The following is a 25,080-nucleotide window of genomic DNA, read 5'->3' as shown; positions in this document are numbered from 1 at the left end:
GACATGTTTAATGAGTGTGTTCATTAATGACACAAAATCATTGAATTATTTACGCGTCTACTCTTGTGGCTTAGATAAATATAAGTTCGCATTTCACGACCAAGTACTGCAGAAGACCAGGGAATTCCAAAAGATTGTTATACTTTTTCTTGCCAATGTGCCTTCCACTTGCAGAGTTTTTTTTTTTTTTTTTTTGTCTTTTTATTCCAGCCACGATTTTATCGGTGAATTCACCACCAGTTACAAGGAGCTGTGTCGGGGGCAGAGCCAGTTAAATGTCTACGAGGTGAGTGGAGATAAAGACAGTCAATACTGTTATCGTCCTGACTGTCTTCTCTCAGGGTGGAGGACCTTCATGTAAAAGCAGTAAATGTGGTTATACATTTCAGTTTGACTGTTTGTCTGTTACCTTTTTGTCCTGCTGTTTCTCTTTGAGCTCTTCATACTACATTAAAGTAGAATTCAGCTCACTGTGCAAACCCAATCTCCTTTACATCCCATTTTGAAGGTGCATTAGATCTGTGTTTAATACTTTTGTGCCTACACAGGTAATATGTTTGAAGTGAAGCCAGGAAGAACTGTGTGCAAGCTGGTAATGAATGAACTGTGGATGTACCTTTGGAACAAAGATTATCCTGCTAGGGCAGAAAAATAAAGCTTAGCTCTGTTTCTGGAAGCCAGTGGTGAGTAAAAGGCTTCGATTTCACTGCAAATCAGTGCACTTTTTGGTTCAGCAAGGTCTTGTTATCCAGAGTTTAATGACAGGAAACTCTCTTGGTCTTGGTTGTTTGAGCCCCATAGTGGCTGCTTGAGATTAACAGCGAGCCTCCTTTGTCTCTCCTCACCCTTCCTAGTATTAAGCATCGGAGAGGTTAAGTGGTGCAGCAGACCAGATGAGGAAAGGTGGTTCTGTGGTGAGAATACAAATGGGAATGCAACAGAACTATGCTGCTGATTAGAGTTTTTTTTTTTTTTTTTGGATGGTCCTTGGAGGGTCATATTGGGTATAACTGTTAGGTGCTGGGAGGCTCCTGTTGGCCCCTGCTCATTAAAACACTTGCCATGTTACATTACTCTCTGAATTAGTCATGGAAGTGGCTTAAGAAAATAGCACAGCCAATGAAGAGAGTGATTTAGGGGAGTGAATTGGATAGTAGAGACAATGAAAGACAGAATGAGTGACTGTCATGCAGAATTGGCCTTTCACACTGCTGACAGTGCAGAAGACGCATCTTTTACCCTTTACCAAACTTTTCCGTATGTTAATTAGAAAGTGAAACACGGCAGTTTCTCCACGCATTATTTGCCAGGTCAGTGACCTTGAAATAGTTTCCAGGATGTGGCCAAAAACTACAAGAATTCAACTTTTCACTGTTGACAAATAAAGAATTTGAATAGGTCACAGGCTGCAGTGTTCGGCTCTTTGCAGATTCTTGTGTACTCAACCTGACATGCACGAGGCCTGCAAACATTAGCTCTGTGAGCTGAGACGACAGCAGGCTAGTGCTCACGGAGGCTGCTGTAATTGAAGGTGATGTGTGTGATGTAATGTGAACCTGGTAGGGACTGAATGATGTCCACGGTGCTATCGGGCATCGTCTTTGTTAAAGGAGTAGCTTAAGAAACCACAGAAGTAGAATGGAAGCATAGAGCTCTGGGACAGGAGGAGAAAGCAGGCGAGTGAGATGCTTTTTACTTTATTATATAGCACAGTTTCCTCCAGGATTGTACTTTATGTTTTTGTGCCATGGAATGGAAGGATAGATATTTGACCTTACTGATGACTTACTGTTACACACGTTTGCAACCGGAAGCTTGAAATACAACATTAATCAAAACGGGGGGTGCATGCAATTCAGTCAGCATGTGGCTCAGTCTGTTATTTTGTTTATTACAAGTAAATAGTTAGACATGGATAGAGTCATGGGCAGTGTTATTTTTTTTCTGGTGCCGGAAAGTCATGCAGTGTTGGTATATTCTTAAAAGAAACTAACACTGCTTAATTTTAGGTTAAAATGCAGTGTTGTAACGTGCATTATTGAGGGCATATTGTTACCAAAGTTTTATTAGTAATGCATTATATTACTGTGTTTCATATCCTACTGTAATGGCGTTGCTTTTGTAATGCGTTAGTCCCAACACTGGACATGGGATAAACGTTCCACAGTTCACAAGCTTGTTAATGTGCATCTAAAATGTACAGCAGTGCTGGTGCTTACAAAAATGTGTCTAAATAATCATCATCAGGGTGCAAGCCATGATCAATGCTATCTTGTTCTCACCTCCTGCAGTTATTGGATTCAGTCCATATGCTCCATTACCTTCACAGACATGGAGTAGGAGGATGAAGATGTTTTTATTACTGCCCCAAGGGTGGATAAAAAGAATTGTGCTTGCAAGTTAACATTGTCATTATGCTTCGTTTCTGTTTTGTGTTTATGGCAGGTGGTGAATGCCAAGAAGAAAATAAAGAAAAAAAGATACATCAACTCTGGCACGGTAAGGCTGAGTCCTAAGACGAGAGCAAACCTGTGTTGTGTTGGTGAAGAGTAGTGAATGGTGTTTATAAAAGAGCTGCAGATTTGTTTCCGCCTGAATACTCTGGCTGCTCTTGCTGTATGGTTTGTAATTAAAATCTGTGGCTAGTTATCCATCACACTGATCATCCATCAATGCACAGCCACACTGATGTTATCGGTGCCTGAAGTACTAATATGCTGCCCAGGTGTCAGACTCATTCTGCCTGGATAACTCATTTTGTGGGTGGTTAGTTCAGAGGTCAACTTATGCTTTCCTTAATTACCAAGCATGACATGATCTGCCTTTTTCTTTTCTCAGGTGTCCTTGCTGTCATTCAGTGTGGAGTCAGAGCACACTTTCCTGGATTATATCAAAGGAGGGTGAGTCCCTGTCTGCCATTTATGTTCTTACTTTTAATTTAACTACAACATATTTTTATAATATACAGCAGTCTAGGCTCTGTACGGCAGTAACACAGAAATTCTCGCAACATCTAATTAATTTTCTTAAAAATCCCTCTCGACTGAATAGTAGCTTCACTGTGCAAAGTAATATAGGTGAAGTGTTTAACACTGAAATGCTGTTTTCAGAGTTAAAGACATGTATTTTGTTTTGATTACAATTGTAGTAACATTACATACATTGTATGTAACATTGACATGTGATGTGTGTACTTGAAACATCTAGTACACACACACTTTTCGTATAAAGATTTGTTTCATATTTATAGATTTAGAATTTTTTAATAAAGAAGGAGCAGATCTAGTTTTATTAATTTTTAATTTTTAACACTACAAAACTATGTCAGACACTAAATATGTTATGTATATGGAGAGGCTGTTTAATTGGTTTTATTTAGTATTCATCAATCAGCTGTAAACACAGATCTGTGGCATTCACTGTGAAATGTGACATAAGCCAAAAACAAGGTGGTCATAGTAAATGCAATCTGACAACAGAAACAATATAACATTTACATAAAAGGTCTGAAATTCCTACACAACCTCTGCCTTTCTGTCCAAGTTGAGCCACTGGCCATGTCCGTTCTTTGCTTGTAGTCTTTGTCGAGCATTAAACCTGTAAACATTTCGGCACAGTGGAGCACTTTGCATGTAAGACTAAGCTTCACAAGGTGTGAAGAAAATGTGGACTTCCCCATTCTTTCCTATGGGGGATTTTGTTCCTTGCAGCAGGCACCACAACCCTAGTAAAACAACACAGCCCCGTGTGGCAGAAAAGTTGGATCTGGTTCAGCTTTTTCTGCAATGCATCAGGATGTCATCCAACAAGGTGCTGCGTTGATCAATTGCTTTTCTCTGCACGTGAAGTTAAAAAAAACAAAAAAAACAAGTGTTGGTACTCTCCCAGCCGTGTCCTTAATTGGTTGATTTCATGAATCCACGTTCAGGTCTGACGTTTGTGTTTACAACACATATTAGGATCACTCCCACTTTCCTTTTTTGTTCATGCTGGATCTGAGACTACAACGAGACATAAAGTGTGATCAGCTAAGGTGCTAGCTATTAAAAAGATATAGGTGGATTACTTACATCTCCAGACAGGAGCATGCAGTTTGCCTTGCTCATAAAGTTACAATGAAGTACTTATTTGGTGAAATGCATAAAAGCAGCTCATGCATTTCTGAAATGAAACGAGTGCACATATAAATAACATTAACTCCATGATGCGCCTGCTTTGTACCTCTCTTTCTAAAGGGGCGGGATGCTGCATCCTACACCGCCAAGTGAACATTAGGGGAAACACTGTCGTAATTTAATCCCCACGCAACTGACTCCAATCACAGTGGGTGTGACATAACACACAAACACAACAGGAGCTGGCATACTGGCCCAACAAAATAAAAAAAAAACAAAAAAAACACGAGGCCACTTTTTCAAAATTGAACACAAGCAAATAAAAAATGTAACACACGATCTCTGCTTGCTACCCATTAGCAGCTATGCAATAGCTATAGCAGCCAGCAGCCGTCCTGTCCCTGTTGGCACTGACTGATTATCTTTAAAGAGGTTTCAAGCCCCCTGTTGTCACACACAGAAGTGAGCCATCTGCTCTGGCACTAACAACAGAATTCAACAAAATTTTGGCATTCTGGCACTCATCCTGGCATATTTTGATGTTGCAGGGCATCACAGTGTCCTAGTGGTTTAAGACGAGGACCAGCTGCAGTGTCTCTGGTTGGTCAGTGGGACATAATCATTGCAGCCGTTTGCTGTCAAATAAAGTGGAAAAGATTTAAAAATCAACAGTATAATATCATCTTTTGCTATATTTTCCCAGTTTGGTTGAGCAAAACTACTTTTTACTTTTTTTTTTTTTGCAGAAAGTTATTTGCATACCTGGAGGTCATTTTACTGAACTATTTCTGTAGTTTCAATTTATGCTGATGCAGTATCGCAAAATCAGTCAATAGCGGGAGTTAACTAGTTTGCTGTAACTTGCAACAGCAAAACAGAGAAGATTTGTGAGTGTTGTGGGCATTGCAGACATGCTATCACAATGACTAAAATATGGAAATAAGGTAAAAAAAAACAAAAAAAAACAGCGCTGCAAGGTTTAATACAGTGGATTTAAATGCATTACTTTGGTTTCTCTGACTCATCCTCTTTCCCATCTCCCCTGCTGCCCATTGCAATACAAGCAACCATCCATGTTTTCTTCAGTGTTATTAGCTGCAGGTACCGAGTGGCCTGGAATTTTCCACCTGAGTCTAGTGTGGCCCCATAGAAGGTGATTGTGTGCACAGCCACAGTTGAAATGTGAATGAATATGAATAACCATGATAAACTATGGAGAAGACCTGAGAGCTTAATTAAGAACAGCCAAACTGTCATGTAAGGAAATGTTTCTGGATCAGTGGCTGCCCTGGTTTTAGTTTTCTGCTGCTTTGCTACTGATGGCTGAGTGTCCCAGATCTGTCTTTCCTTAGCTTGCGCTAATGGACACACATACTGTACCTGCACAGACACACACATTCAAAGTAACAGCATTTTCATTCAAGGAGGGAACCTGACAGACAATTTAAAAAAACAAATGCACCGCAGGTTCATGTCAAAATGTACAGTATTCACATGCATGTTTTTGGTTAATGGGGTTTCTTGATTTTATGTTTGTGCAGCTCAGCTTCACAAAAACCCAGATAAACAAGTTCTAAGTAACTTACATATGAGCGCTGGGATTTGCTGATTCGGGGGCATGTACACAGTATATCCACTACACAGTATATCCATGACTGTTCTTGCTTTTAATTGAAGGCAAATATTTGTGTGTGACATTTGGATGAAAGGAAACTCAAAGCCAGAGGCACAAATGTGTGGAAGATTATGTCTGGAATCAATGTTTCCCAAAATGAGATCATAAAATAAGATAATCAACAGACCCAAAATGCTTTCAAATGTTTTAGGACCACCTTTGTATCATTTTATTGGATTTAGCTCTTATATTCAATCTTATTTCTGGTAGATACATATCAACAGGAACTCAAATTTCATTAACAGAAAAAGATAATAAAGCATAGCGGGAATAGCACCATCACTAACGTGTTGATGAGATGTCACCATCAGCCACCCTGCCCAAGTTTCTGACAGATGGCTCTTCACATAGCCGAGTGCTGTGAATAAAAATTTAAAAAAAAACTTTCTTTAATGTCAAATGCACAATACACCAAATCCAGCTGTCCACAAAAGAAAATGCTTCAATGCAGAGGGTGGACCTGCTTCAAAGGCTAAGGATCTGTACTGGTTCTCTTATTCTGTTGTGTTTTTCCACAGAAGTAGATGTGTTATTTAAGCGCATTACTGGCAGTGTTATTACACAGAAGGTGAGCCTTCTGTTCGCTATCAACATCACGTATTCATATGTGGCACTTCTTGGAAAGACTCTTTGCAGGAGAACATCTTGGACTTACCCTGAGTAAATGGACAAGTGCAGAAAGAGTATAGCACAGTATTTCCCAAAATATCAAATATAAAAATGTATATACTATACCATATAATATATATATTTTTTATGATAAATGATTTTTAATGTTATGACACTTTTAGCCATTACCCTAACCAATGGAATATGATTCTGAGGGAAATTGTATATTCTGATCAAGCTGTCTGATTGTGGTCTCATTGGGATTATTAATAGAATAAATGCAAATGCAGCTTCTGTCAAAGACTGAACACGTTACGTGTAACTAAATCTGCTATTGTTAAAGGACAGCTTAGTTATTTAATCGGTGTACTTCGGTTCTTGAAGCTTAAAACATTTCTTTTATTTGCCATGTAAGATGAAAAGCTGTAATCTTCACATGGAACCTATTCAGACAGGAAAGGGAGAGATAGATTGCCCCTTTTAATTATTATGACCCAACATGAAGAATAAAGCATTACGTTGAGAGGCATTTAGGGATGTTAAAAGCTCATCAGTTCTTCTGTGTAGTTTCAGTGCTCATGCCTGGGACAGTGGCTGATGACAAAGCCTATTGCTTTAAAACACTTAGGGATCATGGCAGCTTTTTTTTTTTTTTTAAATGAACTCCCTGTAAGAAAATAACTGCGTCGTCTGTGTTCTCATATTTTCTCTTGAGATCTGTTAAATCATTGTGGAAAGACTTACCACACCGTCTGTGCTTTCTGCTGTCATTGTCTCTGTAATGTTTTCTTTGAGAAGTGCTCTCAACAATAGAAATCCTTCTGTATTCAAATTCTAATAAGAGATAATAGTCTGCAAGATGCAGTCAAAAGCTGATAGTGATCGTGGGATGCAGAAGTAGTCGATATTACTTAGAATACCTCGGTCTGTACACACTGTAAGTCAAGTCTATCTCTATTTCTTTCTGGTGGTCGACACGGGCTCTTTTTACTACCAGTTGTCACTGTGGTTTTGTGCCAAATTATCTGTGGGAACAGAGACAGAGTGATTAATAAATTGCATAGCAGCTTACAGATGGAAAATAAAAAAGATGCAAAGCAGAAAAATTACACATACTATATTTATGGTCATATGAAGAAAAAGTAAGTAGTATTAGCACTGTTGCCTCATAGCAAGAAGGTTCTGGGTTCAAATCCCATTGAATTCTGGGGCCTTTCTGTGTGGAGTTTGCATGTCCTCCCTATGTGTGCATGGATTTTCTCTAGGTATTCCAGTTTCCTCCCACAGTCCATAGACACTGGGGTTAAGTTAACTGGTGACTGTGGATGTGTTAGTGTCTCTTGGTGTCAGCCCTGTGATAGAGTGGTGATCTGTGCAGGATGTACCCTGCCTCTCGCTCAATGTCAGCATAAATTGCCCCCCCACAGCACCACCACCCCACCCCCTCCCCCCAAATAGAATGAACTGTATAGACGTAGGAAACATCAGATTGATGAGTGGTTTGTAGTTGTGAACATTATGCAGTCAGAGGTCTTTTATGGCTTTGAATGACCTCTCTATAGACGCCGTGTCTGTGTTCAGGTTACTTGGCCACATATTTATACGGTATTTCCCTTAGACGAGTGCAAGCTCTGTTCCCAAAGAAGACCTATAATATGTTTTAATTTTCCTTTAATTCTTTGTAGGTCGTGTGTAAGCCATTACAGGTATACTTTAGATATAGAGGACTAAATATTTGAGGATATCGGTGCACTGCTGTTATTTAATAATTAGCACCAGCTGTGGTAGCTAGGAGCTTTGTGATGCCACTGCAAAAAAAATTTAATTTCACTCTGTAAAATCTCCAAAACCATAAATAATCTAATTTATCAAGTAAAGTGAAGGAAAATAAGAGATGTTGCATTTAAGAGATCTCAGCTTGCAGCAGATTGCATGACAGACTGATGAGGAAAATAAATAAGATTACTAGTGCTGGCAATGGAAGGATGACACAATGAGCATACTGCTTATTCTTGATGGGGGAGATTAACTGTGTCCATGGAAAATGAAACACCATGCTCAGAGTGTTTAACTGAAGAGAGCTGAGCTGTTTTGGTCAATTAAACTGAAAAACCTTTAGGCAACGTTGAGGTCTTATGAGTCTTTATAGATGAAGCCTATATTATCTACTTAACATTCATCAAGTTAGATCAGGTCTGTTGGATGGCCTTTAATAACTGTGTCATTAAAATTGATGTGCAGTAGGAAATTTTCTTCCCATTAACAGCTTCTTGCCAAACGCAAGTATTTTTGAATCAGTTTCAGATTTAATTCTACTTTGGTTTAAATTTTATGCAATCCAGTACAAACTTTGCAATTTATAGCTTTTGGCACAGAGCACAGCCGGGCCCGTGAACCACTTTGTTTTTATTTGGCATCTGTACTAGCTGGGTGAAAAGTGATGACTTTTTTCAGCTCATGCAAATCTGTAAAACAGCTGAACCTGAATGCCTGCCAACGCTGCCATTCAGAGAGATGACGGAAAATAGGAGCAGAAACCTGAGTAGCAGGCTGTATAAATCTGATCTGAAACCTGAATTTCATATTTTAGACTTCTCCTATTGATTTCTCTACTTTCATGTGTGTTTGCCTTAGTCCTCCTTTTCATAGAGATGATAACTAACATGATGCATTTTAGATGATTTCTGAAGTGGAGGGTAAAAAAAAGCAATTTCTTTTCCAGATATGCCATCACATCCCAACTGCTTTCACAGTGAATTGATTCTTCATTCATTTTCATTAACATTCAATTGGGGCAATGATTTATTCAAAAAAAAAAAAAAAAGAAAAGAAAAAAAAAAAGGTTATTAAAGTCAGACCCCCGCATACTGCTTTGGTTATGAGAGGCTAATGAAAAATTTATATTCTTTTCATCACATGTTGAAATGTTTTTTTTAATTAAATCTGCAGTGAGACCTGCCATGTAATGGTTTTTGTGGAGCCTCTATTGTACTGAGATCTTATTATGGTTTAATAGTTTCATCCTAAAATGTCTGGTTGTCCTGAAATGGGAGGAAGTGAGACTGTTTCATTTAGCTTAACACTGTTGTCAAAATAGCCTCTCTTATTTATTTTACTGCCTTTTCGTATTGCCTGATTGTGGAGAATAGGAAATATTACTTGGTTGTGAGTCGTTCTTTTATCAGGTTGTGTGTTTCTACATGTATAATGGTTTGTAATTCATTCATCTTATATAAATGCAGGGAAAATACGGTATTGATGTTAAATGAGTTTGAATATTGTATGCTGGTTGCTAGATTCTACGTTTTGGTGGTTTTTATTCTGACATCGGGACATCATTGGTCATGTTCATGCAGGCGGACTTCATGTTGAATTTATGTAAGACATAGTTGTGGTCATTCTTGTCTGCAGGTAAAAACTGTCATGACAGTGTTTTTTGTTTTTTTTCCCTCAGTCAGAGTTGTCAGTCTAGACCTTGCTGACCTTTCTTGTAGTTTGTTTTCCACTGGGGATTGTCATTGTCTGGGTGGAGGGTGGGGAGCATATCCCCCAACTTTTATAATATCAGGATCATTTACTAATATCTGAACATGCATGTACATGCTGTATAAAAATTATTTATATTTTCATCTGCCTTCAGTTATTACCATACACTCACTGCAATTAATCCATATAAACAGCCTGGGTTTTGCCTCTCAGGCTGCACACAGACTGCCCTACATTACAGGTGAAGGCTGTTGAAGCTGTATACAGCCTTATAAGAAATACCTGCAGACAGTACTTTAGGCTGAAAGTAAGTAAGTACTTCCAACTCCTCTACACACTTTGAGAGTTAAATAACATTATTTAATCTGTATTATTTGATTGTACGTCAGTCACAGATGAAGCTTAAAAGCCCCTGTCTTAAAAATGAAGACCAGTATCAGTATCAAGGAAACTAAAAATCACTTTACAGTAAGTTAGTACATTGATAATACAAGAGTCTACATGACACTACTATACATAATGAAGAAAAAACATATAGTGCAGTATTGTTTAATTGTTTATTATGTTTCTTCCTAATTCTGATACCAAACATGCACTTTCATGTATAGGTGCATTTCGTTAAATAAGGAAAGCACTGTGCCGATGTTGTCATTGGCACAGTTATAGTCTGTGTTGACTGATTTCCAGTACATACTGATGAGACTGTGGGTGTACCGTAGCCGCATTCTTTGTCACACTGTTTTACATTACATACAATATCTCAACTGAACCAGATTGCCATGACTGCAGGCTTTTCACATTTCAAAGATGCTTGCCATATGGTGTTTGTCTAACTGGAAGGGTAAAGTCAATATGACGCCAATACATTTTGTACCTGTTTGAAACAATTGCAGTAATGCAAGGTGATAAAGAAAGTGGTTGATGAGCTGTCATTTTAGCTCAGAACTAAATTGAGAAGAAGAGGCGCTGAGCAAGCTAGTTGTGATATCATGGAAAAGACTGGAGCCCACAGGGAATTAGCGCACTGCCTGTTCTGAAGGATTTGTACTGAATCAAGTTGTAAGAGGCCATTTAAAAACTGGTGTCAGATTTATGAACTTCTGATCAAATCTAGGAAATGATGATGGCACATCCATGTCCATAAAGCAATACATCACTCAAGGAAGAGACTTAAAGATGAAATATGTCTAAAATTACCATTCATTATTCAAGTACTATAGATTGGGGACTTGCAGGGACAAACATTGTATCACAAAATCTGCCATCACATTAGCATTACAAATTAAATAAAATCAAATAAAGTAGTGAAACCCAGTGCAGTCAACTGAACACAGATGTGTGTGTTGACAGATGTAACATTCTTGGCAGCATGCCACAGACGGACAACAGCAAATATTGATCTCCAGAGGGCCATGTGTGCCCATGGTCTGTTGGTCTGTTTGTTTCACAGTACTTTTCTCTAATAGAAAGTGGCATCACGAGAATGGCCTGATTTCTGAACCTCTCACCCAGTGAATCCTCATGGTAGACCACTATACAGTGTGGGACAGAGAGATAGCAGGGTGAAGAACACAGCCCTATATATAACTACAACCCCTAATCCTGAGGGAAACAAGGCATATCCATTCTCTGTTGTATCTTCCGCATAGACATTTATCTGTATATTGTAGATCTACTGTATATATACTAAACTTAAACTGGATCGGAACTCAGATTCAAAGTTTTGAAGACTGATTAGTTCTGTCATGGGTGTTAAAATAAGGTGCAAATATACATTGTGTTTGTTATTAGTGAATCTAATGACTGCTCCCAATGAAATGAATGTTTTCAGATCAAAACCCAGCTAGTAACTTACAGTACTTTGAAATACAGAAAAGCGGCATATGAAATGCTGCAACCACAGACGTGGGATTTTTGAACTGAATATTCCTCTCTCAGTCCAAAGAAGCAGTTTCAGGTTAGGTTAATTGGTGACTCTGAATTGCCCGTAGGCGTGAATGTGAGTGTTTGTCTCTATGTGTCAGCCCTGTATTAGACTGGTGATCTGTCATGGGTGTATCCTGTCTGTCACCCAGTGTCAGCTGGGATTGGCTCCTGGCCCCACCCCCAAGAGCAACTGAGAAAGGAGAAGTGGTAAATAATTGATGGGTAGATAGATGAGTTGAATATCACATTTGATAATGATCAGTTCATCCATTTATTGCCATTTTTTTCCACATTTGTAGTGGGGTTATTGTTGTTAGACATTGCATGTGTTTTTTTTATTATGTTTTTTTATCTTTATGAGGACACTGGGAGAAGACAACATTGTACTACCAATGCTATAAATGTCCTGCTGATCTATGCTTATCTTTGCAAGTGTTCGGATAAAGAAAGCACTGCATTATGTTGTTGGCTTTAGCAGTGGCTCTCTGGATGAATTTCTAGGTAATGCTCTGATGGCCTAATTGGCGGAATGACTGACAGTTCCCATGTGGCCCTTTCTACTATCCTGTGGTCAGTCTTAACTCTAACTCACCAACCTGCTTCTCTTGATGAACATTCATATCTAGAAATCAGTGGTGAAATTCAAATTGAGGCAGCATGCCAGTGGAACAACTCCCTTTCGTCAGCTGAGTGGTCGAGCTCAATGCTGATTAATGAGCAGGGGTCGCAGTCTCCCCAGGAGGAAGCCGCCATTATCTCCGATACTGTACTTGTGGGAATTTCTGAATGGAGGTGAAGTCAGAAAAGGCAATCAGTGTTAATCACAATGAAAGAGCACACACTTTGATCTAAGCTACCCCTTCCCTTTGCTTTGCATTTCTCTCTCTGGGGAAATGGGCAAATCCAGCAGAGACTAGTTAGGCCATGTTTAGTTTCTTTTTAAGGTTTTGACTATCATTATGGGCCCATTTTAAAAAAAAAAAAAAAAAAAAAAAAAAAAATTGCTGGGTTTGTTTTTGGCCAATTTGGAAAGTTTTTACACTAAGGCACCAAACAGAACAATTTAAATTTCCCATTCATCCCACAATTGCAATCACATGAAACAAAGACAGTAGTGCTGATTACAGGGGATTGTATAGTGTTCACAAAGACAAGGCAAATAATCAAAACAATCTGTGAAAAAGTGGGATTTTCTTTTTGCAGCTCTGATGCGTTGTTAATAATCATTTCTTTCCTCATTAAGCCAGCTGCATTAACTCATTATATGTGTTTGTGGAAACCATTTGGGAAATAACTGCCATTATCTGCAATTCAGTGTTCTGTAGGATGTGTTAGCGGTTTTGACTTTGCTACAGTGCTGTTAAGTCTTTAAAAACACATGTTATATGAAGAGCAAAACAATGCTTTAGGTACTGATTAACCCTATGTAAATGTATTTCATAAACTTGAAAAATTAATCCCGTGTTGCATAACTGACTACAGCTGTGATGAAGCGGCTGCAAAGGGAGAAAGTAGGTCTATTATCAGCAATGTTCTGGGTTTAGTTTTGTCACATCTCTTCTCAGATGACAGGTGGAGCAGGGAGCACGGTGCAGCCTGGGAGAGCCTCATTTAACTGCAGTGCTGCGTTTTCCTGCCGCTCTTTTGTTAACAGCATCCTTTCCCCTCTTCATCTGTTTCAGCACTCAGATTCACTTCACAGTGGCCATTGATTTCACTGCATCAAATGGTGAGTATTTCAACTACCATCCCCCCCCCCCGCTTCTATTTATCATCATCTGATGTATGACTTTGGCATTTTCCAATCTTCCCTCTATTCATTTTCTCTCTTTCTTGTTAAAGATTTTTTTTTATTGACATGGTATATTCATGTACTAATGGATGAATGTAAATATGCCCAGAAAACCAATTAAACGATTCAAGTTAAAACTAAATAAATAGGAGTAAAGTCTAACGTGTCCATGCATGTTAGATGTTCATGTTTATGCTCCGTCTCTATCTTGGCCTAACTTTAAAACAAAAAGAGCGTCAAGTCCTAATGCCATGATTATGTAAGAGTCATGGCAACTACAGGGCAGGTGGCAGGGCCTGAAATGAGCAGATTTCCTGCATGTATTATTTTTTCTGTTTCTAGTTTCTGATCCATCCCTATATGAAAGAGAGTCCTGAACTGTATCCAGAGCTACACATCAAATCTGAGTGTTCAAAGTGCCACTGTGATATCAAAAACATGAATAGGAAGAATATCAATATGTTCTGTTCATAACACTGATGAATTTCAGTATTGCTAATAAGCCAGATAGTGACATCCAGCCCCACCTTCGATTCAGAGCATCCAATTTAGTCTTGGTTCACTGATATTTTTGCTTGCTGCCGCTGTCAGTTCAGTCTCACTCTGATGGCTTGCATTGACTCTGAATTCTCATGTGTTGAAAGGAAATCCGTCCCAGTCCACTTCACTGCACTACATGAACCCATACCAGATGAATGCCTATGCCATGGCCCTCAAGGCCGTGGGAGAGATCATTCAGGACTATGACAGTGATAAGATGTTCCCTGCCCTGGGATTCGGTGCTAAGCTGCCCCCTGATGGAAGGGTCTCCCATGAGTTCCCTCTGGTAAGTAAATTATTACTTATTTGTGTATTTATGCTCTCTCTAGCATGTATGTATACGCTTTCATGTGCAGTATGGATGTATGCATTTTGAGATGAATGCTGCTACACCTCTGACATGCATAATTCAGAGTGAATTCCATTTACCTTTTATAGTGCAAATTAGGTTCTGTGAGGCTGAAGGATTCTTAAATCAATTTGGCTTCTCTCAGCCAGCTAATGTGCTCTGGCTGCTGCATGGTAGAGCCTAATGAGGAGTCTGTCTACAGGGTAACATCTACATCACTCCATGTTTCCATTAGAATTTGCAAATTAAGATTCATCTCACCATGTAATTGAAGCCTCATTCTTTCATGCACTAGTCTTGTATGTGAGTTCCAGTCCTGGTTGAAATATTTGTTATCTATGTTTATATATGTTATATATATATAGGTTAGATATTTCCCATGTAGCCAGGGAAGCTAACCTTTGAAGCAGAGTTTGATGAGCACATGTCTGGGAGCAAAGAACATTTCCAAAATGTCATTCACCTCTTTACGAGTAAGAGATTTTGTGGAGGAGAACCAGCCTAATCAGTCTAAACAGCCTAAACATCACTGCTGCACTGGGTGTAGGTGGAGCATGCAGCCACCAGTAGTTATGTTAGGATAGTTTATACAACACACACTCTGGGGGTGTATTTGACTTAGGTTAAATGAAATGAAAACTATTCAACTTCAACTCTGTCAATAACAACTCCAATACACACTGTAGTACATTTAATTTTGTATTAACTTGTAGTAACTATTAAGTCATAAAGGACTACAATACGCACTGGCGGTTGTCAGAATCTGAAATAATTTTGGAGATTACTTAGCCAGATAAATATTTTTTATTTCTTGTTCCAACAATGCACAATAGCTTCAGCTTGAAATGTGTTATTTAGATACAACTCTCAGACATTTGCTCAATACAAAAAACTTTGGACACAGCACCAGCTGTGCAAAGCAAGACCAAGCCGAGAACCATAAAAGATTGATATCAACTTTCCTCATCTGAGTTTAAGGAAGAGGTGAAAGTGAATGTCAAATTTTTTTTTTTAAACTTCTCTGCAGCTTTCTCCAGGCTTTATGATACTTTATGATCCTCATTTTCATCACATTGTTCAGTTCACCTGCATCTGGTCTCAACACTCTCAGTGTCATTTGCAGCTGCAGCAGGCTGGCAGTTTAAAAGCTCTTATAAAGCCAACATATTCTACCTGTTCAGATTCAGTTAGCTGATAGGTGGTGAATATAGCAAAGTATTTAGCAGCTTGAACATTCGATATTTCCCTCAGGAGTTGTTGGAGACCGAAACCGGAGTGAAAATAGTGAATGTTTGGACTTAATATTCATCAAGTGAACAGGAAAAACAACTCCTGTGTAAATAAGCAACTGTTTTCTAACTAGTGTTAGTACAAGCTATCAAGGTACGAGGTGATTATATGTCAGTGCTGTTTCTGCTGCCGGCAAATGGCCAAAAAGAACCAGTTATCGCAGGTTTAAGTCCTAACAGCCTGTGGTACGACTTAAACACTGTTTGCATTCATTTTTTTTGTGTTTTGTTTTGTTAGGCCCATTGTATTCCCTTCTATAGACTTTGTGAAATTCATGTTTTGTTATTTGTTATTATTTCTGTTTTTCTCAGAACGGCAACATTGAGAACCCATACTGTAACGGCATGCAGGGGATTCTCGAAGCTTATCATCAAAGCCTTAAGACGGTTCAGCTGTATGGGCCCACCAACTTTGCTCCTGTTGTTAATCATGTGGCAAGGTACAAACAATAAATATCTGTACCAGTGAACACATCAGAGCACAGCGGTCCTTCCTTTGAAAGTGAATCTGTAAATAATATTCAGCAGGCAGACACGCTGTCTGAGGTGTTAAGACAGTGAGTGATGGTTTCTCTATGAATTGAGCAGAACTAACGAAGGGAAAATAAACAATCAGCTGTCAGAGTGAGATGAATAGAAATGGTAATAAGGCATATATGGGGCTAAATAGATCAGAGTGCAGGGGCCACATTTCTCTTTAGATGTATAGTTTGGTGAAAGTGGTTAGTAAGGTGAAAGGAATGGTCAGATACATGTAAATAAATTCATGTCATGTAGCCTTTTAGTGCAGCTTTAAGTCACTGTCACAAACTGCAAATGCAATTAGTGCACAAAGTCAAATGATGTCTGCAAATATGACTGTATCAAATTACACAGCAGACATGATTTAAATAAGGTTGAAATGGTAGTAAAACTTAAAAGAATAAGCTTCATGTGAACATTGTTTCATCCTCTGCCTGTGTCTTGATATTGGTCTCAAGCTGAGACTCAGGTCCCAGACATAGTGACTCATGACTTGGCTTGGTCTTGAATGTTAATGACTCACACTCAGGTTTGTGCCCCGTGGACCTGAACAAATTTACCTGTATTTCTGGCTTGTTAACAATTACTCCATGGGGTAATGTTTTACTTTATCCTTCCTATTTAACATTTCTAAACAGAATATAAACATGCAAATGGTTAATAACACAATGTAATGCAGCTGCCAACATGCAAAAATGTTTATAGATATATAGCACTTGCCAACAATTATACTATGAAGACATATTTTATATTATTACATATAAACAATGTTTTATTAATGTATATTTTCATTCATTATCTCTCATTATCCCTGCTCTTGTTGGCCTTGGTGCAGGTAAAGATGTTACTCCAGTAATTAATATTTCATAGATTCATGCAACAGCATCTACTATCCTTTCAGAAATAACAGGAGTGCATTATAGATACAGTATCTAACCCCCACAGAAAAAACTTTTTTTTTTTTTTTTAACATAAAAATATTTTAGAATTAAAATATTTTAAAAAGATTCTCTGTATAATTAACAGTGTCACATTAAATAGTCTGGGCTGAGAGCAATCAGAGACCTAATCCATTCACATTATGTTACATTTCATACACTTTCTCCTAAAGGTTGCAGTGAAACTCAGATAATAAAAATTATTCATAAAGATGCTGTAGGGCTTAAGAGTGGCTGCACTATAACAAAACAAGTGAAATATATCATCTAATAAAGCAGTGCAATCCTTTCAGTCTTGAGTTTGAAGTTTATTTTCCCTTTAGGTTTTAATATGCATCACAAGCAGAGGGTTTGATAATTAAAGCAGTAAGTGCTGTGTGGGGGGTAAATTATGTGGTTGCACAGTACTAGATTTACATTATGATGTTGAATTCTTAATGTGTTAAATGCAATAGTTCTTTGCTCTTATCTGTGCAGGACTCATATACTTAAAAATGCAGGCTATAACACTGTATGTTAGTGTGTTAGTATTCTGCTAATGTGGTCAAATGTCTCCCCTGACCGAGGCCGTGTTGATGTAGGACAGATGAGGAAGACAAATACCTCTTTAATCTCCTAAACACCAGTCATTGCTCTTGTCGTCGTCACCGACTGGACAAGCTCTTTGATTAAAATGCTCACTGCCTCACAGTCAAATCTACCACACTCCCCTTTGACCTGTCCTTGGCTCTCACTCTTATTCTGCATGTTTTGTTTTTTTTTTCCCCCTTTCTCGCTCAACAAGTCCAGCCAATTGAGTGCTAGGGAATCGATAATGTTCTGAAAGAATAAGACTGCAGCACTTGCATAAACAGTTTAATAAATTATTCATAGAGCAGCCAGCAATGGGCGATTGAAACTAGGCCACACTCACTGTGGTGTCTCTGATGGGTTTCATAATAGTGTCTGGATAGACCTCTGGGATGTGAGGAGCTATACAACATGTTTTACTTCTTTACATGTCTATATTAAACTTTTGCATCACATGCTGGGCAAAGGGGGAGATTCTGAAGAACACATTTTTATTTTATCTCTGACACAGCGGTTGCCGCGCTTAGATTTTCTCACTGGATCTTCAAAGCAATGTCAGAATTTTATCTTGCATCTGTTTTCAACTTCGCTCCGTCTTAACATGGGCACGCACTTTACCGTTTTGCTGGTGATTTCTTTCTCTCAGATATGCAGCAGCAGTTCAGGACGGATCTCAGTACTTTGTCCTGCTCATCATCACTGATGGCGTCATATCAGACATGGCCCAGACCAAAGAGGCCATAGTGAATGTAAGTGCTGCTCTAACATAAGCTTGGCAGACATTCACCTCTCTCTCTGTTGTCTCTACCTTCCCCTCAGCTCTGCAGGGCTTTGGCATTACAGGTGTTTTTAGCTTACTGTGGAACTGCTCTCAAACTTGCTGTTACTGGTTTATAAGCCAGCAGTGCTAGAGAATATGTGATGTTTTCTGCTCCACTTGTCTCACCTCCCCCTGTGCTTGGGTGCTCTGCTTATTTTTCCTTCCTGTTGAGGGGCGCAGCTGAGATCCAGTCTCTGGTCAACAGGTTCGCTTTAATAGAGGCAACGGTCCTCAGCACACCATCTGTGGCACCTGTTTGCTCTAATGTTGAAGAAATTCACTGTGGTTGTTTTATGTCTGTGCTGGATGCTATATATTTTCTGTGTTATAAAAGCACCCCAACTCAGTCATAGCTGGAATATATCTACAAGCTGACGCTCAGCGAGCCATCGTCGAGCAGTTGCAAAGTGCTCTGACCCCCAGCAGACTGGGTTTAAAGGGAATTTGCGACTGTTAATCAAACCATTCGAACAGCCACACCTTCCTTTTAAGATCTTGTCTGCTGCTCTGCGCTGCTCTGCTGAACCTGCAATGTCCCGCTGCCGCCTCTCACCTCTCAGCTTCACCTCAGTTTGGACCCGGCCACACTTTCCTCTGCCCACAGAGCAAAGGACCAAATGCCCTGCTTCACTCGGCATTTAGCCTTTGTCCTGGAGAGATGAATCATAACAAAACAGTTACAGTACATCCAGTGCTCATCTCTGCACTTTGCTTATTTGTGCTCCCCGAATGCTGTCATGTATCTGTAGAGTTGGTAACGTTACAAATGCTGCTGGCCAGATTGTACTGTAATATTTATTTTGTTTTCCTTGTTCCCCAAGCCAGCACAGCTTAGCCTTCAGTGACTAATATGCCCACACATCGAAGCAGGACAGCCTCTGGGGTAAATACAAAACCCCTTTGATGTTTTTCCTTCATGCTCCAAATTTAATTTCGGGATTATAAATGATAAAATAGGGTGTCTTTCTCTGACCGAGAATGCCAAAAATAAATTAATTTGTGTCCAGGTATTATATCATGTCTGCAGTGGTTAGTTTGTTGTTTGGATGGGAGACTGGCTCGAAGAGTAACATCATAAAAATCCATGATTGTTTTAAAATTCAACCAAGGCCTGCATTTGTCAGAGTTCATCTGCACAGAACAAATGTCTGACCTTTATGGGTAACTTTGAGTAAAGTTGCTGATTAAAAAATAATGATTCTAGAATTATTTATGAATTGACACAAATGGAGATACGCCGAATGTACTTATTCTGTCACATTTTCTTATTTTACCAAGTTTGTAGGTTTTCAGGTTTGTTGTTACATTTACAACATCCAGACTTAGTCACTGTAACTTCTTTTTCTAACAGTTTTCTCACACCATTAACCTCATCAGCCCCTCAGTACAAGCTCATATCATGCAGCCAGACTTTGTTTAAACCCAAAGGACCCTGAGTTTTCATGGAGAACAAATATGTCAGGATTAATTTGGGAGAAATAATAAATGAGGCATCTTTTGATAGAGAAGCCACAGGAAATATGGAGTCTGGGTTTTGGATATTTCACCGAATTGAAGTAAAGATTGTAAAGATTCGGTAAAGTGCAAAAAGCTAATGCAGAATCGTTCAATCTTATTCCATCAAGTCTTATTTTCAGGTTGGAAGACATTATGAGAACAGCTGTTTACTATCAGTCTCTGTATCTGTTGCAGCTCTGCAGAGGAGGATGTACAAGTACAGACAAACTGACGGAGTGAGCTCCCCTGAGTGACTTTGCAGTACAGGCAAAGTAACAAATGGTGTAGACTGAATTATTCAGCTCTGGATACACAATCTGATTTGGCATTTATAGATATATGATTGTGAGGAGTTTCTGCTGCTGGAAAGGGGCAAACAGAATGTATGTATTTTGTGTTAGAGCTAGGGTTCATGGTGAATGAGCCTGGTGAAGGGTAAGATAAAAGGGGAAGTGAGATGGAGGGAGCGTAATGATAGAGAACACAGAGAGCATGAACCTCTTTGGGCTCCCCCCCCCCAACTGTGACATACCTCTCCCCTTGGGAGGTGTTTCCAGGAGTGCTGACCTACTTTTACCTCTATAAATGCAGTTCTACCACAAGCATGTATCATTCATCCATGGCACGGCTCTTACGATCTTCACATTAGGGCTGTGGTCTAAATCCATGCTGCAGAGAAACCTCAACACAACAAACTGTATAAAAGATACACTTTATTAAACCATTATTATGTGGATGTAGATTTTGTTTAGATTAGAGTTAAATAGGCAGGACATGTGTTCTGACTTTAAAAGCATTTAAAACATTTCTGTATACAAAGTTAAAGAAATAATGTTAGATGATGTAAGTGTGTTGGATGAAGTTAGCATGTTTTATGAATGCAGACTTTGACTTATTCTTGCAGATGAATGTTTGTACATCTTCATCTTAAATGTTTTTCCTCTCTTATGTGTGGATCTAAAATACAATAACATTGTGTAACCTTATGTACTTTAACTGCTTTGGTATTCCTCATGGTAAAATTGCCCTGTACAATGCATACATTATATAGTAGTTGGATAAATATGCTGTTATATGCTGGCTGTTGTAACAGCCTTGGTGGCCCTGCATTGAATAATGTATTTGTATTCTCTCCTAGTCCCTAAGAAACCCAAACAGTGCAACAAAATTGGTTCCATTTTCCTGAAATAAGGCACTGATACAAACACAAATGGGTGTGTCCAACACATTTTTGTAGTTTTTGTGAGCGGTGGAGTTACCACATACAGGGCACAGCCAGTACACATCAAGACACAATCTGGAAGAGGGGCCAAATGCCTAGGTGGGTGGGGGGATGCAGTATGAGCAGCTGGAGTTGGGCTTCAATAATGGCTAATCAAATCAGTTCCTGTCATCCCCTGTAAGAGCAGAAAGAAGCTGACATGTTTGGGAGAAAGAAAGTTCATCTCCATGATCACCCCAGTTCACAAATATACTGTTAATGGTAGAATTAACAGATCACCAGTGTATGTTATTCAGCTGCTGGAAAGTCAACAGGTCTACAGTTTATGCCAACAAATATGTTAAAGCCAAATTAGTTTAATGTCCAAGAAACGTAACATATATTTGCTCAATATTAGAACTTAATTTCCCAGCTTAAAAAAAAAAAATGAAACAACTTCTGTGGATGAGTGACACATTAAAGGAAAAACCAACATAAAGTGTCTTTTAGTAAGGTGTTGAGCTGCTGCCAAAACAGATTCTGCAAGTCTTTGAGCTCTGCTGGAGGGGCTGAACATCATTCTTCCAGAAGATTTTCCCTTACGTGGTGTTTTGATGATGATGGTGGAGAGTGCCGTTGAACACCTAAGTCCATTATCTCCCATACTGTAGCTGTTTAACTGGGTTCAGATATGGTGACTGTGAAGGCCATAGTATATGATGTGTACCATTGTCATCCTGGAGCAAACACAAAGAGGACACACTTGATTTACCTGAAACGTATTTTTTTTGATTTTGGAGCTAGTCTCCATGTGTGCACCGTTTTGCCAAAGTCACAGTAAGAGGAGCTCTGAGTGGGTTTTAACACCATTGCAACATCAGTGCTTTGCAGCACCCAATCATCATGAACACAGCCTAAGCCACTTCTCTTCTCTTACACCTGTGCAAACACGTTTGTTTGGTGCCAGGAGGATTGCCAAACAGGCAGAGAAGAAAAAAACAGACTTGTGCCTGAGGAAGTCTGGCATTGTGCCTGCAGGGAAACAGAGCACACTGTGCTGTGAGACAGTTATGATACAATGCATAATTTGTTTTAACCTTATTTTAACTTTTCCATTATTGTTTTTTGTCTGACTTCTGTGGAGAACTGGATTTTCAGATTTAATACTGACTTTGCAGAATGAAAAGTGCATTGACCACTTACTGTTTATTGTCATTCATGACAGGCAGCTAAACTCCCCATGTCTATCATCATCGTTGGAGTTGGCCAAGCTGAGTTTGATGGTGAGAACAGTAATGAATGTTGTTCTTATGGCACCGGAGACAGATTGTTTTAAAAACTAACTGGAGTTTGACACACAAGCATAACGACTGAACTTCATAAAACATCTTTTCTTTTCTGCAGCCATGGTGGAGCTGGATGGTGACGATGTCAGGATCTCCTCACGGGGAAAGCTGGCAGAGAGAGACATTGTACAGGTAAAATGTTTGTAATTTTCAGTTTCACTTTGTCATGTGAATAAAATGACTCATTTTGCAGTGGCACAGAGGTTATAATTTTATAATTGTTGTCTCATTAGTGATCTTGAAATGTTGATTATTTGATTTATTCCAAAGCATGAATTTTCAGCTGTTCCTCTTGAAATATGGTATGGAAAGTCAAGGTCCTTTCCTCTCTTTTGTCCTTTTCACTCACTGAAGATTTCCAACATAAATTACACATTGCTCATTACTCAAGTATAAAATGACTTTACTAATTACCAAGTAATTGCCTGTAGGTGCATTTCTCCTCTTTTCTGCCTCAACCATATCCCAGACCTGTCTGCCCAATGACCAAACTGATACCACCCAAATGTCAAAGTAAAGGAGCACCACTGGGATTAGTAATGGCAATTACCAAATTTCAAACTATATTTATTTGTTACTGAGAAGCAATCACATTACTGTAACACTCACTACACTTCTCCAAATCAAATTGACAGATGCATGTACATTTTTAATGCCTAAAACATGGTAAAGTCTTCAGAATATAATGTCTTGATGACCAGCAGAAACACGTTCAGATTTATTTGCATCTGTAACACCCCTATTGGTGATACATTTGATTTTTAGTTGTCTCCTATGGTGTTGGTACAGAGACTTTGCATCCTGTGCATCCATCCCCAGCATAACTCCTCAAAAATATAACTACATGTTGTGTCATAGAGCAGGTGTAGTATTTAAGGAGAGGATGAAAACCTCAAGTATAAATGAGTCATGAGTGCCAAAATATAAAAAGTCAAACCTTTCCCTCCATGTTGCAACAGTTTGTCCCCTTCAGAGACTACATGGACCGGACAGGTAACCATGTGCTGAGCATGGCGAGATTGGCCAAAGACGTACTGGCTGAGATCCCTGACCAGCTGATCTCTTACATGAAGAGCAGAGGCATTAAACCCAACACTGACCCACCCCCTGCTTACTCGCCCGGCGACAACGCCGTCTGAGCCCCAAACACAGCTCTCGGTTGGAGTGGGGATTCACTAACAGTCCCTTGAGGGGAAAAAGGAAACGTTTTCCAGGCCCTTTCGTAAATAAGAGAAAGACCAACTCCACTTTTGGTTTGGAGCAATAAGAAGGAACCTGCTAATGATCAGGGAGTTTTTTTTTTTTTTTCTGGTTGAGAGCACTAAGAGGAGTCTGGTGTAAAAGGAGGTTTTAGTTGTTTGCTGTCAAACCTGTCAAAGTGGTGATGTAATGGATAGCAAGTAAAACCCATAGAGAGGGCCTGTTTGAAGGCATAAATGTTAGAATGTGCCAGTGTGTATCATGTTTGTGATACCTTTTGGAGTTGATATGTGTTAAACTAGGAGATGTATATTCATTTATTGATTTGTTTATTGCAGAAATTATATTATTCATTTGAGTGGGTTTTAAGGGGTGGGGATAAAATTCATATTTCCCCTGTAGTTTTCCATTTTATATTTTGTGACTGGTGGAATAAAATTAAAAAAAAAATCCCTGTTTCTACTTTGATAAAGACTGTAATATAAAAGCATGCGATTAAGCCTCTTCAGCGGTTTATGAATCATTTTCACTGATGGGTAATTTTTGATTGCAAGCTGTTAGGTAGAGGACCTGCTGTGAGCTGTTGCCATATTGAATTTTTGGCATTATATCTTCTATGTATTTCTAGTATTTTTATTAACAGAATGCACTAATTACTCTCCAAATGAAAAGCACAAAGGGTTCAGTTATAATGAGACGAAAACCACTAAAACAATCAACAGCTATACCACAATGAAAATAACGGAACAAACCCGACATTGTTTTCAGCACTGCACAGTCTTCTGCCATAAATGATATATTAGATATAATAATTTAATAGAATATCTTCTTCTTCTTAGAAATTAAGTTGTATTCATCATAAAACAATATATTTAGAGAAAAATAGATTAATAATTTAAAGCCTATAGTCACGTTCTCTGTTAGTATGCAGAGAGTTGCATTATACTTCCATATTTCATTTGCTGTTAATAATTCTCTCAATTCTCTTATTTGTTGTGGTAAAACTTTATGGTCTGGGATTTTAAAGGACCCCTACAAGTAAATTTTTGAAAGACTGATGTCAACTTATACCCGCTTTAATTTCCTGCTTAAATTACTTTGTTTTCCAAGAATGAAATCTGAACAATCGTAAATCTTGCAACAGAGTTTTAGATATTTGGGCATAGATGTTTTTTTTTTGTTGTTTTTTTTTTAAAAGAGATATA

The 25,080-nt window shown here is 38.8% G+C and overlaps 1 protein-coding gene across 3 annotated transcripts in view; it reads left to right on the top strand.

Moving 5' to 3' along the window:
• The window catches only part of cpne5a (copine Va), a 62,296-nt gene extending 37,985 nt beyond the window's left edge, over positions 1-24,311 (top strand). For all 3 annotated transcript variants that reach the window (XM_026332843.1, XM_026332845.1, XM_026332844.1), the window contains 10 exons: positions 211-286; positions 2,446-2,499; positions 2,839-2,900; positions 13,494-13,540; positions 14,248-14,429; positions 16,094-16,221; positions 18,458-18,560; positions 22,555-22,612; positions 22,734-22,807; positions 23,635-24,311. In XM_026332843.1, coding sequence (XP_026188628.1) covers positions 211-286; positions 2,446-2,499; positions 2,839-2,900; positions 13,494-13,540; positions 14,248-14,429; positions 16,094-16,221; positions 18,458-18,560; positions 22,555-22,612; positions 22,734-22,807; positions 23,635-23,814 — 964 coding nt within the window. In that variant the 3' untranslated portion in view covers positions 23,815-24,311. The remainder of the gene's footprint in view (positions 1-210; positions 287-2,445; positions 2,500-2,838; positions 2,901-13,493; positions 13,541-14,247; positions 14,430-16,093; positions 16,222-18,457; positions 18,561-22,554; positions 22,613-22,733; positions 22,808-23,634) is intronic.
• Positions 24,312-25,080: the final 769 nt, after the last annotated feature.

This window comes from Mastacembelus armatus, chromosome 7 (assembly GCF_900324485.2).
Source record: "Mastacembelus armatus chromosome 7, fMasArm1.2, whole genome shotgun sequence".
Taxonomy (NCBI): Eukaryota; Metazoa; Chordata; class Actinopteri; order Synbranchiformes; family Mastacembelidae; genus Mastacembelus; species Mastacembelus armatus.
This window is presented reverse-complemented; position numbering and strand designations above follow the sequence as displayed.